Source organism: Zonotrichia leucophrys, chromosome 2 (genome assembly GCF_028769735.1).
Source record: "Zonotrichia leucophrys gambelii isolate GWCS_2022_RI chromosome 2, RI_Zleu_2.0, whole genome shotgun sequence".
Taxonomy (NCBI): domain Eukaryota; kingdom Metazoa; phylum Chordata; class Aves; order Passeriformes; family Passerellidae; genus Zonotrichia; species Zonotrichia leucophrys.
This window is the reverse complement of record NC_088171.1, coordinates 145,304,905-145,319,410: the sequence shown is the minus strand read 5'-3', so window position 1 is coordinate 145,319,410 and position 14,506 is coordinate 145,304,905. Positions and strand designations below refer to the sequence as shown.

At 38.4% G+C, this 14,506-nt stretch overlaps 1 protein-coding gene across 1 annotated transcript in view; it reads right to left on the bottom strand.

Moving 5' to 3' along the window:
* Nucleotides 1–377: 377 nt before the first annotated feature.
* TG (thyroglobulin) overlaps nucleotides 378–14,506 on the bottom strand; it is a 149,326-nt gene continuing 135,197 nt past the window's right edge. The window contains exons 46-48 of the mRNA XM_064703628.1: nucleotides 6,442–6,582; nucleotides 5,464–5,654; nucleotides 378–737 (exon numbers count right to left, since the gene is read on the bottom strand). Coding sequence (XP_064559698.1) covers nucleotides 625–737; nucleotides 5,464–5,654; nucleotides 6,442–6,582 — 445 coding nt within the window. The 3' untranslated portion in view covers nucleotides 378–624. The remainder of the gene's footprint in view (nucleotides 738–5,463; nucleotides 5,655–6,441; nucleotides 6,583–14,506) is intronic.

Sequence of the window (14,506 nt, the reverse complement as noted above, 5' to 3'; positions counted from 1 at the left end):
ACATATTCTTTGCATTATCTCTTCTGTGTACTCTGCCTTATCCAAATAGTCTTCAAATAATTTCACAGGGGATCATGAATATAGCATGTGCATGACTTCATGTGAAAACACAATGCATACATTTGATTCCCTTAATTGCTCTTCCTTCCTATTTTAGACTTCTTTAGTTTTCTCCACATGCCAAACCAGGCTCTCTCTCCTATCAGCAGCTTGTGATGGGATGAGTAATAAAAAGGACAATACAGATATGACATTTAACAAATCTGAGCCTCATCATTGAGGGGCTTCTAAGTATTTTAATATCTGTCCTTTTCTGGCTGGTGGCACCTAGAATATGCTGGCATTTGTGTAGTTGCAAGAAATAAAGACCAAGTGTATTTGTTTTGGTTTTGCAGTTTTTATTAGTACCTAATTTTTTTTTTCGAATTACAGTCACTTTCCAGTTAAAACATTAGCTGTAGTGCTCATTTTGTGCCATATTAATAAATTTTCTTGAAAACTACTTTATAGAAAAGTTGAATGGACTTGTTGAGAAAGTTAGCTAAAATAAGTGTTCATCTGGTGTGAGATGGTTGTGTGGATGCGCAATGGTGTGACAAAGCCACCCCACAGCCCTGTGATTCCCTATCTGCTGTAAGCCACCTCGTCCCCCAGGGGCTGGCTCTCCAGGGAGGGAACTTCACTTGGAGCTTCACCAGAGCTGTTTCCTGCAGAGGGCTCTCCACCACTTGCACTTCCTGAAAGGACAATACAATTAAGATTAAAATAGGTGTCGTATCATTGAGGCAGCAAGCTGCAGCGTACACATTTTGTCAGTCACACCTAAAAACCTTTCATGCAGCTATAAATGTTCAGGAAACTGGTTTTTTTCAGTTGGCAATCCATTGCAAAATGCTTTAGAGTAATGGTAGAACACTTCATGTAATTAAGTATTGTCCTTTAAATAACTGCCATTGGAATACATAATAGTTTTTTCTCCACTTATGAAAGGTTTTATTTTTCTATTATCTCCTGAAAATTCCTTGCCAGGTAGGAAGTGCGGGCAACATTAATTTTTTGTCTGTCTGTAATAAAAAAAGCCCCAAACATTCACCAGCAACAAATCTTTTCTTTGTTATCTTTTACCTCCTATGATTTCAGTTTTCAACCCTATTTCACTGATGCAGTTGCCTCAACACCACCAAGTTATGTCAAGAAAGTGCACTGAGGGTGTTTATTTAATGCCTCATAGCCAAAGTGCTCTCATTGCTGCACAGATGTCCCTCATACTAAAGGAATGTTTTCTATTTGAGATTTCCAAAAATGAAGGTGTGACTAGGAAGGATAAAAGATGAATGCTAACAACAACACTCCTGATTCAGTTTTGATTCAAGTTTGAACTCTGAACACTCTTACTTTGTTTGGACTCTTGTTTGGCCTACATGGCATCCCAGAGCTCATGGAGAAGGCTCCATCTTTGCTACCTATTAAATTTTCTACAAATCAAGTCCAATCTGGCCAACTTAGGCATGGAAAATATGCCTAAAAGTCAACATTTAGGCACATGAGTAGTCAGACAAGATTTCACTGTGAGACACTAATGGCATCTCTTTCTCCCCAGCTGCAAGAGTGTTGGAGAGGCACTTGCTTTAGGAGGACTGGTTCTGTTTAGATACCAGCTAGAGGAGCAAGAGATGCAGGCTGGATCCAACTCCACCTGTTTGGGATGCAGTGAGAGGCCCCTCACAAAGGGACTCACTGTTAGGCACACACAGTCCACCACACTATGTAACAGGAATGTTAGCATCCAGACATCTGTCTGAATATATATAAACATTCTGGAGCTCCTGTTTTGAACTGAATTTCTAACTGAGTTTCAAGTTATTAACACATTCCCTGGAAAAAGCCATCCACAGCTTCTTTTTTCCACAACTGCCACTCTTCTTGTTTCTCAGTTTGATGTTTCCCATGGAAACCGTCATAATTCAAAATATAAAGCACATCTTTGAAATGCAACCATGGGAGCTCCAAACCTCTTCAAGCACCATCATTTTCATAATTCCCCTAGCAAACTGCTCCTCAAAATGCCAACTTTACAAACTGGTCTCAAACAAAACTTCAAGAGATTGTTAGTTCATTGGCAGTGAAACTGATTCCAAGTTCCCTCCATAGTTTGTAAAGGCACTGCCAGCAAACAGTATGATGAATCATTGCATTTATTACATGGATTTTTAAAAACTATCTTAAAACACAACAACATACATTCCAACTGTGTGCCAGGGACAAATGATACATTCTGTCATTAAATATTTTGGTCTGATCACAAAACAAAACACAAACTTGGACAATTTTTTTACTAAATGGAAAGAAAATTACAGGTAACAGTTAAGATAAACAGCTTCTATATCCAGCAGTGAATAACCTAAAAGACATTTCAGATTCCTAATATGAGAGGTTTTATTCCAGAAGCTGAAATTTATGAGTTTAGCTTAAACCACAGCAAGGAATACCTCAGTTTTCTGTTGGACAGAGATATTGAGGTTTGAGCCTTTAGTCATCCCTGATTTGACATTTCCAAGTCAAGACATTTCCCACAGCAGTATACAAAGGATTGAGAAAAATTGAAAAATTTTTAAAATGCCAGTTCCAGCTATATTTTATGATCATTGGTTTATCCAGTTCTTCTCCATTTTATTGAAATATATTGGGGGTTTTTTTGCTTATAGATTCCAGATGGGATATGAAGTTGGAAAAATATTGATTTTAAGGAAAAGATGAAATTAAAAAAAAAAGGATTCATTACAGCTGGTTGAGATTGCATCACACTAGATCCTGTAAACTTTTGTACTTAGATGTGAAGACTGGAATGTTCTGTTATACATGCTTCTCGCTGGCACACTTCTAAATTCCATCTACTTGGCATGAGGCCACAAATTGCAACACACAACAACAATCCAAGGACGTTATAATGAACATTTATAATTTTTGAAAGGCAGAGAAGTGTTAGACTGGATCTCAGGGTAGCTGACAGACAAATAGATCCCCCTCAGGAAGGAGTAGAAGGTACAACATCCAAAAATGGTTTGCAGCATTGTTCTCTCAAGTCTGGTGCTCAGCACATGCCAAGGTCCCACAGGAAAGCCTGACAGCACTCCAGGAGCAGAGGCTGGAGCAGTCAGAGAACAACAGAGATGCAGGGCTTCAGCTCTGAAGGCAGGTATAGCAAACTGGGCGCAAGGACACACATCAACAAGGTAAAAAAATAATGTATAGGGACTCAATTCCCACAGAATCTAATTTTTGGGAGCCATGAAAGTGATGAACTTGTACTGGTAGACTGACAGTGCTTTGGCATGAATTTCAGCACAATATCCTCTCAAAAATAAATTAAGGCTCAACCATCACCATCTGAGTTTTTTGCAGTCTTTCTTACTGAGCTGATGAACATTATGAACCTTTTCTCATTAGGACCTGGGCTCAGATTGTTATCAAGAGACTCACAGGGTGTGTCTCTGTAAGTTACCATCCCAGGCTAAGGGGTCTGTAGCAGAAAAGGGTTTGATGTGATGTCTACTTAAATTGTATGAAAAGTTTAGTATTCAAGAGAGAGAACAGATTAAAAATTACTATCAAAGCAAAGTGTCAAGCCCACATTTCTGTGAGATGGAATTTAGCTTAGATGGAATTTAGAAATCAGCTTTGTAACTGCATTATCATGGTGCTGAGGCCAAGCAAATACTGCCTTGGAGATCCAGCTGGGTGTACTCAGTTCTGCTTGAAGATTAACATGTACTTTTGACATGTACTTTTTAAACATTTTCTTGACAATCCATGCTCCATAAATTTCACACTCTATGGCTTGTTTTCAAATATTTTACTCAACCTTGTGAACTCTTCAAGTATGTTTTTCTCTTGCTCCCTGTATTTTTATGTTTAACATGCAAGTATTTGGCTTTGGCTATGGACAAGAGCAGGATGTTGAGCTAGACAGATCATTGGACTAACCCATACATGAATTTTGTGTTACTACACCAGTTTGGATAGTTTTAAATGTTGTCTATATCAAAACCAATATGCCCTGGTGGATATTTTCCCACTTTTTGGGAATTTCCATAGGCGCTAGGAACAGTCTCTGTCCGTGGTGCTCGGTGAGCAGTCACTCTACCAGAGCTGTGACTTCAGCCCAGTCTGGCATTACACAGCCACAGTGCTGTGAGTTGAGGTTCAAAAACATCTAGGAGTTATTGCCAGGACTGTTTAAACCTCAGAATAAAGCTGTGAAAATTAGCAATATCTCAATCAGCACAAAGCCATTGGAGAGATCAAAATATCCCCTCTGACCCTAAAAGACGTTGAAGGATACCAGGAAACTGATGAAAAGGCTAACAAAATCTTTGCTCTACTTTGGAAGAAAGACCATGAGTAAAGATTGAGGTTGTCTATTGAAGTAGAGAATTGATGCTCTGTGTTTGCATCACAACCACCAGCTTGATGGTTCTGAGATATTTTAGTTTTGAGTCACTCAAATATCAGCCTCAGCCCATCTGAGGTCTCGTGTCAGGCACAGATAGCCTGGGTAGCTCAGTGTCTTGGAAAGTACATTTGTTCTCAGAAATTCAACAGCCCCCAAAGCAGAGCAAGCCTGAACTGTATTCACTGTGAAGATGAATCCTTAAGACATAAAAAACACATGCAAAACTTGCAGGCCTCCAACAACAATTCAAAACATCTCTGCCTGCCAAAAAGGGATGTTTTTTTTTTTTTTTGTTTGCTTGAGGCTATCCATATTTATTTACAAGATACACAGATATGAAGGGGAGTTTATTTACTAGAATAAATTCAGGAAAGGCAGCAGATTGAAATCTAAGGAGAATTGGTTTTACAGTCCTAAGCAGTAAGAAAAAATTGAAGGGCTCTCATGGCTGCATTAAAATTTATGGCAAATATAAAAGGACACATGCAAGAGGCATAATCACCACAGCTATAAAAAAAGTCCAATAAACTAATCTAGTAAGAAGTCAAAGCATGCAGGAATCGTAACAATATATAAAGCCTCAGCTGCAATTTTGCAGTGGATGGAAATGATTTGTGCTCCTCCTAATCCATAAGAATTTGAACATTTTCATGTTAGGTGTTTCCAGTATACAAAAGAGGCCTGCATACACAGCCTTCCAGTTTACCCAGAGTCTATATTATGACTGTAAACAGGGAGCAAGCCCTCTATATGGCTTCACCACATCTTTTACCATCATAAGAATATTTCTCTAGCTAGTTAAAGTCCAGAACAATTAAACTTTATTACACGTTATCTGTTATAAAGTAAATTTGTTTAATGTTACATTCTTAACTACGTACTCTGGACATTGCAAGATGTTTAATTTGCAAAAAGTGTTTTTCTACAGCGATGTAACAGCACTATAGTCAGATAAAAACATTTAGGAGAGAATTTAGGGTTTATTTAATATCAGAAAACACTTTTCTCACCTGTGGATGCTTTCAGCCTTCTGATATAATCAGACCAAAAGGAACAGTCTGCTTTTTTCAGTCCTTTAAGAGTCGGCAAAGAAGCAGTGAATTCCTTGTAGTTATCACCACCATCACTTGACAGATACATTGGCCAGGCAGGCACCACCCCCAGCATCCTTCTCGAGAAACTGTGTGGGTAGTTTGGATTTCTAAGGGAGTGGGAGATATCATCATTAGAAAAAAATGACATGAACAGTAAAATGGTAAGAAGATTGGCTAGGTCAGGGAAATGTGCATCCAGTCCCTCTGACCAGCAGGGTTCAGACTCAGTCCAGACTGGTGAATCATTCATGGTGCCTTGTCTGACTGTACCTTTTTAGCCTGGTTCACCTCCTAAGAACAGGTACACAGAACCTGTATAGACACAGGCTTATGAACACCCTCAACAGCCCTCAATCCCAGCCCAACCCAAGACACTGGAAAAAGCACATTAAGTCAGTGTTCCCACCATTCCCACACTAGGTTTCCAGAGATACTTCTCATTCTCAAGCATGGGCACAGCACAGTGGCACAGAATGATGTTCACAGAGTAATTGATAAAGGGTGCACTGTGTCTTCTCGTGCTTTCCCTTTTCTTATGGGAAAAAGGGAACTCTTAGCCAAGAAGTTTAAGAATTGGGGTCCTAGAACTAAGCTTTGAAGAAAACACCAAGGCCTTTGAAGCCTGCGCGTACTTTAGTAGGATTTGCAGCTGGTCAGTGGAGATAAAATCTCTATTCCTCCTGGCTGAGTCTCCTACTCTAAACCTTTGGTGGCTGCTCTGGTTGGTAACTTGGCCATGACTTTCCAACAGTGTGGACCAAATCCCACTGTAGGCTTACAAACTGTAGAGGACATGGAGAATGATTAAGTGAGGGCAGGGTCTGGACTGATGACATTCCCTCTACTTCTCACTGTCTCCCCAGTCACAGCAATTCTTAAATGTTTCACACTTACCCAGAGTTTATGAAATTGGAGAGATACTGCATAATTTGCAAGGAAAGGCCCTTTTCTTCATCAGTAAATTGTGCTTCATACTTCGGGTAAAAGGGTAGACCAAATGCATACTGAACATCCAGCAGGAATTCCTGACCTGAGCTAAACCAAATATTTATAGAAAGGTAATTAAAACCATCATTTATTTATTTGTGGAAGAAAGAGAAATAAATTACTTCAGAGAATAAAGCAAAGTTGTAAATAATTAATGACCATTAATTAGAGTGTGGTGAGCTGTGGGACTTCTTCAATCCAAAACATAAATGAAGAGCAAGCAATAACAAGTAGAATTTTCCATTATGTTAGTGCAGGGTCATTAACATTTGTTACAAAAGGAAACTGTGGAAGGTGTTAGAGCACAATTTTTAAATTAAATGGGTGTATAAGGGAGAGTGATAGAGGGAGAAAGTCACTTGGCTGTTCCTTAAATGCCTCTTAAGTTCTGGACAGATTTTCACTAAAATTAAATTCAGAAAGTGGAAGCAAGTGGTGACATGGATTCTGGCAGCCACAGCGGAAGGTTAATTATGGCTTATTTCACAGACTTGGAATAAAATTTTGGCCTTTCTTAGCAGCAATTGGAGTTTTTCCTTTGACTTCATTGTGGCCAGGATTCTGGATAAAAAAAGATGTAACAGGAGATGTTTATGAAGATTTCTCTTAGACATAGTTTTAATCTAATTTCTCTGCTGGCTGGGTGGTTTTGGTTCATACACTCTGTTCATCCCAAGTCTTATATGGCAGACAAATCAAAACAGCTTGAAATAATCTGATAAGATTTAAGAAAGAACAACTGCTGTGTAGTTCCACGTAGTACTTATAACTCATTATAAGGAATATTTCAACATTTCAGAGACAAGACTGGCCAGATAAGACTTGCAGGACCCTGCAAAGATTTCAACATTGTCAAGTCCTGCAGAAAAACAGTGGCCAACTTCTACAAATAAAATTATAACTAAATATGTTCTACACATAGCTTTGAACCACAGCTCAAAGCTGTGGACCTGGCCTGGTCCAATTGCCTTTTCCATATCTCCACATTTGGACAATGGTCTTATTGACTTGGTTGAATGCTGCATGAGGCGGACAGCATCAGAGGACCTGAGACAAGGAACAGATGCCTGTGAGGCAAGAATAAACAAATCCCAGATCCACCCAACAAGATTTCATCTGCAATGGCATTTGTCAAAAGGTAGCACAACAGAAACTATTTTATCTCTGGACATGAAATGCAGCAGCACTGGTGTGACCCTGATACTGCCTCCAATGGAACAAGGAGTGCTCCACCACCATTATGGGCAGGTGGTCTAAAAGCAAGATGACTGCTTTACACTTCATGAGTGGTGGCACCAAAGCCTCTATTTTGAAAAGCACACAGCCCTCTAAATGAAATACATCTTGGGTTGTGTTTTCCTTAGTCTTATCATAATACCTCAGTAATACTTTGCATCTGGAAAGTGAATTATTCACAGATTATTCACCAAAAAAATGTAGAACTGAAACAACATTAAAGCATATTTTTCTTCCCCAAATATTTATAGAAGGATTAAGCAAGATCATAGTTTAATAATTTTGCCTTAAAAATAATTTGCTTGGCCCAGTACATAACAGCAATTTCTCGTGTCAGTATTGCAGCAAAGGTAAGATATACATAAAGAGGCAATTTTCTTGGCAAAGAAGAGTCACTTTTGATTAGATTAGAGGACATGAAATTAGTTGAGGTGCAATGAAGAGACAAATCTACCCACTTAGGGACTGCACAGCAGAGGTGAACTTTGCTGTGAAGCTAAAACAAGTAAGCTGGGACTTGGGGTTTCCCCCTAAATGGGATTTTGTTCTTAGTCCTCATGTTTCTAGAGGTGAAAACTGTTAAGGTCACAGTCCAGACTAATTTCATAAATAGAGAATTTTTTTATTTGAAATTATTTGTATGACTGTACTTGGTTTGATACAGAGACATAAAGTGGTACAAAACCCTACAATTTCACAATTTGTTTTCAATATTTCTGGTTGATGAGAAAGAAAACATAAGGATGAAAAAAAACCTCTGAGGTTAAGAGGGAAAAGAAGCACATACATAAATGCACAGAAGAGCAGGAAAGACAACTGGGAATGTCTAGATGGCATCTGGATGGGAAATATCAGGAGAATATTTCTGTCTCCTTCCTCAAACTCTGATCAGCGATTCATAGAATCGTGATCATTGAATCAGAGAATCATAGAATAACAGGACCATAGAATGATTTGGGTCAGAAGGACCAGACGGAAGTGAAAAATGCCCAGAAATACCCAAACAAGGATTTTGGAGTCATGTAGGAGCTCTGAACATACTTAAGGTAACACCAGGTAGTGACACTTTTCACTGGAGAAGTGGAATGAGAGAAAGAAATGAGAGACAAATAAGTATTTATAGCTTTGCTGTTGGACACTGCCAGCTCTGAAGGCAGGTTTTTATTTCCTGAGCTGCTCCAAACTGCACTCCCAAGCATATGCTCAACAGCAGCAGCTCTAAATGGGGATATGAAGGTCCCACAACTGTTGGACTTCAGAGGACAATCTGACAAAAGGGAGGACTGCAGAGACAGAGGCAAAAGGAGTTTTTAAAGAAAACAAATAGCAAGTAACTTCCTCTACAGAAGTTCCTTTTCAAGGATCAGATCTATTATTTTAAAGACAGCAGTGAATGTAATTATGTGTAAGGATGAAATCTTGGCTTTGGTGACTTTACAGGACTAGTACTTTGTGCAAAGTTGGCTCTTCAGATCTTCTCTACATAGCTTTGCTTTTTAAGATGTCAATATTTTTCAGATTCACAGCTCTTTTTATTTGGCAGACCAGTAAATTATGCCATGGGGAAGAGAGAAGCCAGATCCTACAATTTGTTCACACTAAAATGACCTCTCCATGGGGAATTCTTACCTCACCTCAGAAGTGAAGTGCTGCTGGAGTCCAGTTTACAGAAAAATAGATGGTTAAATCAGAAACTTTGTGAGATTCATAACCAACAATTTAACAGCAGACCCTGAAATATCATTTGCTGGGAATTTTTATTATCCAGTGACAAGCCATTTAATTGGGAAGGTATAGGTTCTGAGAAAATTTTCCTTAAACCTAAGATGGATTTTCCATTTAAATTTTCAAGTAGGAAAGACAGAAAGAGATTACTCAGCCATCAGATACTTCACTTCTCTCTCTGCAGAGCTGTGGCTACTTTCACACACAAAGGACAGCTTCAACAGGGAAGATAAAAAGATGAGTAGATCAGAATTTAGAACAAAAATACCCCAGTTATGGTTGATTTGGTTTAAATTCTGGTTCCAAATCAAACAGACAATAGATATAAACCCCCATGTCCAAGAGATGAAATTAAAATTTTTATCACAAGCTTTTGGCACATGCCAAGCCAAATCAACAACTAACAAAAAATACCAGACAAAAAAAACCCCAAAACAAAATGTCTCACCACCACCACCCCAATTCAGAAATCCTTAAAAACTCTGCTGAATGGAATTGTCATTACTGGCAATTCATAATGAGTCAAAACAGAATATGATCTGGCAGACTACCATGCTTTGTTAGGATTGAATGCACAACTCAGAGCTGGGGCAGCAGGGACCTCACAGTGGGATCCATAGTAAATTAGGACATAGATCTCATTTTGAACCTTGTCCTTATTCTAGGTCTGGCTAATTATTTCATACTGGAAACTCATTTTGATGATTAATGATTTACTGTAGCCTAATATTTCTCCTTTTCCTTTCATTTAAAAATAGTCCTTACTCTCTGTTCCAACTAATATCAATTAATCTCAAAGCATTTTGAGTCATAGCTTCTATTTTTAGTTGCCTTAATGTAGATTTTAGTTCTATTTTAGACCTCCACACAAACACAGAAGCCAATGTAAATTAGCTCAAAATTCTAACAATATCCTATATGATACCAAAACACCAAACTTCCCACTGCTATTCAATCATTTAAATTTTAAAATAACAAGATAGATATAACTAGCTAGAGTTGAGCCAGAATTACCAGTGATCATCGAGAAATGCAGAAGAATTATTGTGCTCAAACTCAGTCACCAAGTAAAGCAGATGTTGGCAATCTGTGAGATTGCTGAGATAAAACCATTTGTTCTTTAATGTAAACTTTTGTGAGAATAACTGCTCCTTCTAACAATTCTGTGGAAGATTTTGTGTCAGAGAAGAGATCATGGCTTTCAGTTCCCAGACTCACAATCAAGGCCCTGCTCTGTATCCCATTTGCAAGGACATGGCTGTCACTGGGAAAGTAAAAATCCCCAACTCTTCAGTGTCACTTGGCTTTGCTGAGAACAGGTTATTTACATGCTGAGTGAGTTGAACAGCACAGGTGAAACCCAGACTCAAAGGTTGCTCATAAATCTCCTGCTGATTTGAGCTGAAATAGGATTTCATAACAACTCTGTCCCAGGAGAAGAGGATATGAGTTACATAAAATGTTCCACTGCCTGTGTGCTCTTCTGCCCCCATTCTGGTTTTTATTTTCAGCAAATGCATTTAAAAATATTTTTGTAAGGATTATTGGAAATATTAAATGTGCTTAAATGTGCAATTAAAATTGCACCCATCTGCATTATTTTCACATTAATACCAGCAGATTTTTCCAGAGTATATTAGCATATCCAGTATCCTGAACAGGGATTGTCTCATCCATGTCTACCAACCCTGCACTTTCCTTGAACTGAAATGTTCATTTGTATGCCAAGCAAAAATGATTTTAAAAATTATGTACAGCCACATATTTTATGAAAGGAAATGGTGTGTGATTGTAGGGAGAAAAAAATAATCAAAGGATAGCTGGATATTTATAGAAATTCAGTGAGCCAATACGAGGCCTGGTGTGACCTCAGCAGTTCTAGGGATGCATTTGGCTCATTGTGTCTCCTCTCATCATGAATTCCTGCCAAACAAATGGGGGAAAAGATGTGAAAAACAGATGGACATTTTGCTTTCTTCTTTTCAGGAAAATCAGGACATATGGAAAAAGCTTAACTCCTAACAGGATTGAACTGCCAAGTTTATCCACCTTTGTACCAAAAAAACCCTATAGATACATGTGATTTGCAAAAGTATTCTAGAGTCTGCTGTGTCTTTTCCACTTGAATTACTCCCAACACACACAATGTTCCACTTTGCATTATAGCTGTGCCAATTAAAGAAAATAAAACTGAAATAGCAGACAGTAAATTCAAGAGCCTGAAAGCTCACACTAATTGAAAAAAAATATCATAAATCTTAAGGCGGGAAGAAAGAAAGCACTTTCATCAACTTGTCAGAACTCCTAAAGAACATAGATTGCACAAATCTGTCAGGGAATTACTGTATTTAAGATCTAGTAATAGGCATGCTGACATTTGATTGGACTTTTGGGGGACAGAAATTCATGTGTCTGTTCAGTATGGCTACTCTTAAGTGGAATTAATGGATGAATCTCCAGAAAAAGGTGATGTGAACACCTAGAGACCCCAGAGAACTGAGGAGAACGTGGTGCTCAACATGCATCCACTTTGTGCTTATCTTGTAGATTACATTTGATAGGGACTGCCACTGCAGCACATAGAGCTCCAAAATTGCTTTGTTTTTTTCTGAGTCTTTCAGCTGAATTTTGGTTCATTTAAAGATGTTTTCTGCTTTTTCTGAGCTGGCTACTTTGCCTTTGCATATTTATTGCTGATTTTCAAGATCTGGAAAATCTACTGAATTACAAAGGTCTCTAAACTACTTCACAGGAGGAAAAAACAAATTGTCCAGACCCCAAGCCTTTTGAAGCAGAGAAACTTTGCAAAGAGTTGAGAATGGGATGATGTGGCTGTATCAGTGGGACAGTGTTTTCATAGCTGCAGCTGGCACAAAGCAATGGATAAGGCCAAAGGAATGAGAGGCACTTCCAAAACAACAGCTTTTAGGGGATGGCTGGGAGTAGAGACTGGGATAGAGAGCACAATGACAAGAGCTTGCTGTTGTTGCAGCAAGTGACACAGGCAATTGTGGTGCTTGCCCAGCTACGGAGCAGCATGCATTTTGTAATTTATTTGCCTTCTGTTTTTAGGTCATTTATTTGAAGCCCAGAGGAACTCTCCTGTCTGCCTGCACAGCACCCAGTTTAGACTGTGTCCCCAGCCTGTGGGGTGTTGGTATCACATCATCTCACATGGGAGAGCATCAAGTGGACAGCAAGTAGTGGATGGATTAAAGGACAAGAATATGATATCATTGTTGTGAAATGAAAAGAGTAGAAAAATCTCCTTTAATTAAAGAGATATTAAGTATAGCCAGAATTCCTGCTGCATCCATAATAAACAGAAACCAAGAATACTTCACATAGTTGAAAAGGCTTATACACAAACATTTTTTGTTTTATCAGTCAGGAGTTCTCGCCTTCAGTTACAGGAATCTTTAGAAGTGTCACCAAAACCCAGCCAACTATGTGAGCTTTGGCACACAGCAGCCTTTTAACAACTCACACTAACACACACCAGAGTGCATGGCCAGGAGGTAAAGACAGCCCTGACCAAAAAGACTCAAAAAAGGCAGCAGCTCATTAAACTTGGGTAAATCTGCCCCATGCAAAATCAAGAAAAGCTTTAATGATGATTATTATGGTCATGTTAATGACTACAAGATAAAGCCTTATTAAGTCTCAGTTTGATGCTTTTCCATCCTGCTGCTGATGATGATCAGCCCCTTTCAGTGGGCAGAGCTCTGAATTTTAACCACCATCTTTAAGACAGAACATTTAGCACCACAATGTGACTTGGAAACTGTGCTAACATGGCAAGAGGTGCTTCTTCAATATAACACACAAAAATCAGCCAGAAACCTCTGGAAGGGTTAACAAGGCAAATTTTTGTACAGTTAATAATGTTATCCTTGTCAAAACATACTTCTCCTATCACACATTTCTTTACCATACCTAAAGCTATCCTCCAGTTCTCCCCTCTAATCCCAGGCAGTGCTGAGCAGTCACATTCCTCCTACATTGTTTAGAATAAATGTTTACTCCAAGGCCTAAGTGTTCTCAAAGAGAGAGTGAGAAAATGGCAGCTGGGTCATGTATATATTTTTACCACAGATTATTAATGTGGGAGTTGGCTCCTCATTCAAATGGGAACTGAAGACTAAAGCAGACATAGTGTCATGCCAAGCTCAGGAGAATGCTACCACGTGGAAGGAGATATTATTTTGCCCTCTGCAAGATCCATTCATTTATGCAAAAACTGTCAGTTCAGGGTTTTATGTGATTTTCCACATATGTCACAGACATCAACGTAGAACAGGCTTTTTTAACCCTACCCTTGTATCTACACAAGCTTGAATGTATATGTGTATGTGTATACATTTTAGAAACATCGAGCTAAGAGACAAACTTTGGCTAATTTACTTTTACTGGCAGAAATTCCTCCCTGTTTAATAATTTTTGTCCACTTTGCATCATTGTGGTTCAATCTGTCTTTGCTGGCTGACTTCTTCCTCCCTCTTGTTTATTTTGCTGTTAGTTATTAAGTGAAACAAAAGGAAATACCAGTACTTTTTTCATCCCTGCATTTTAACTCTCTTTTCTGTTACATTTTGGGAGACCCATAAAGTAGGAGAGATGTGACAAAGCAAAAATTGAAGAATGTGTTGCTATAGGGTGCCTTATCTAATTAGTGAATGGCTATTTTCCCAGACAGAATATTTTGTCCAAGAGTAAATAGTCTTCCAGTGTTGTAATTATCTAAACATTATTTTAATGTAGTCTTTCCAATACCACTGTGAGGTAACCATTAGCAATTATTATAGATTATATATATTATCATCATATTTATGATAAAGATTGAAAACACAAAGAGACAAGGTCCATCTCCCATGTAAACTGACTTCTTAGGAACATTTTAGACACCAAAGTAAAAAACTCTCATTATTTAATCTTTCTTGTTACCCTATGGACATAACACTATAAAAATTCCCATTTTTAGAAGTGAAGGGTTATATCTCAGCAAACTGAT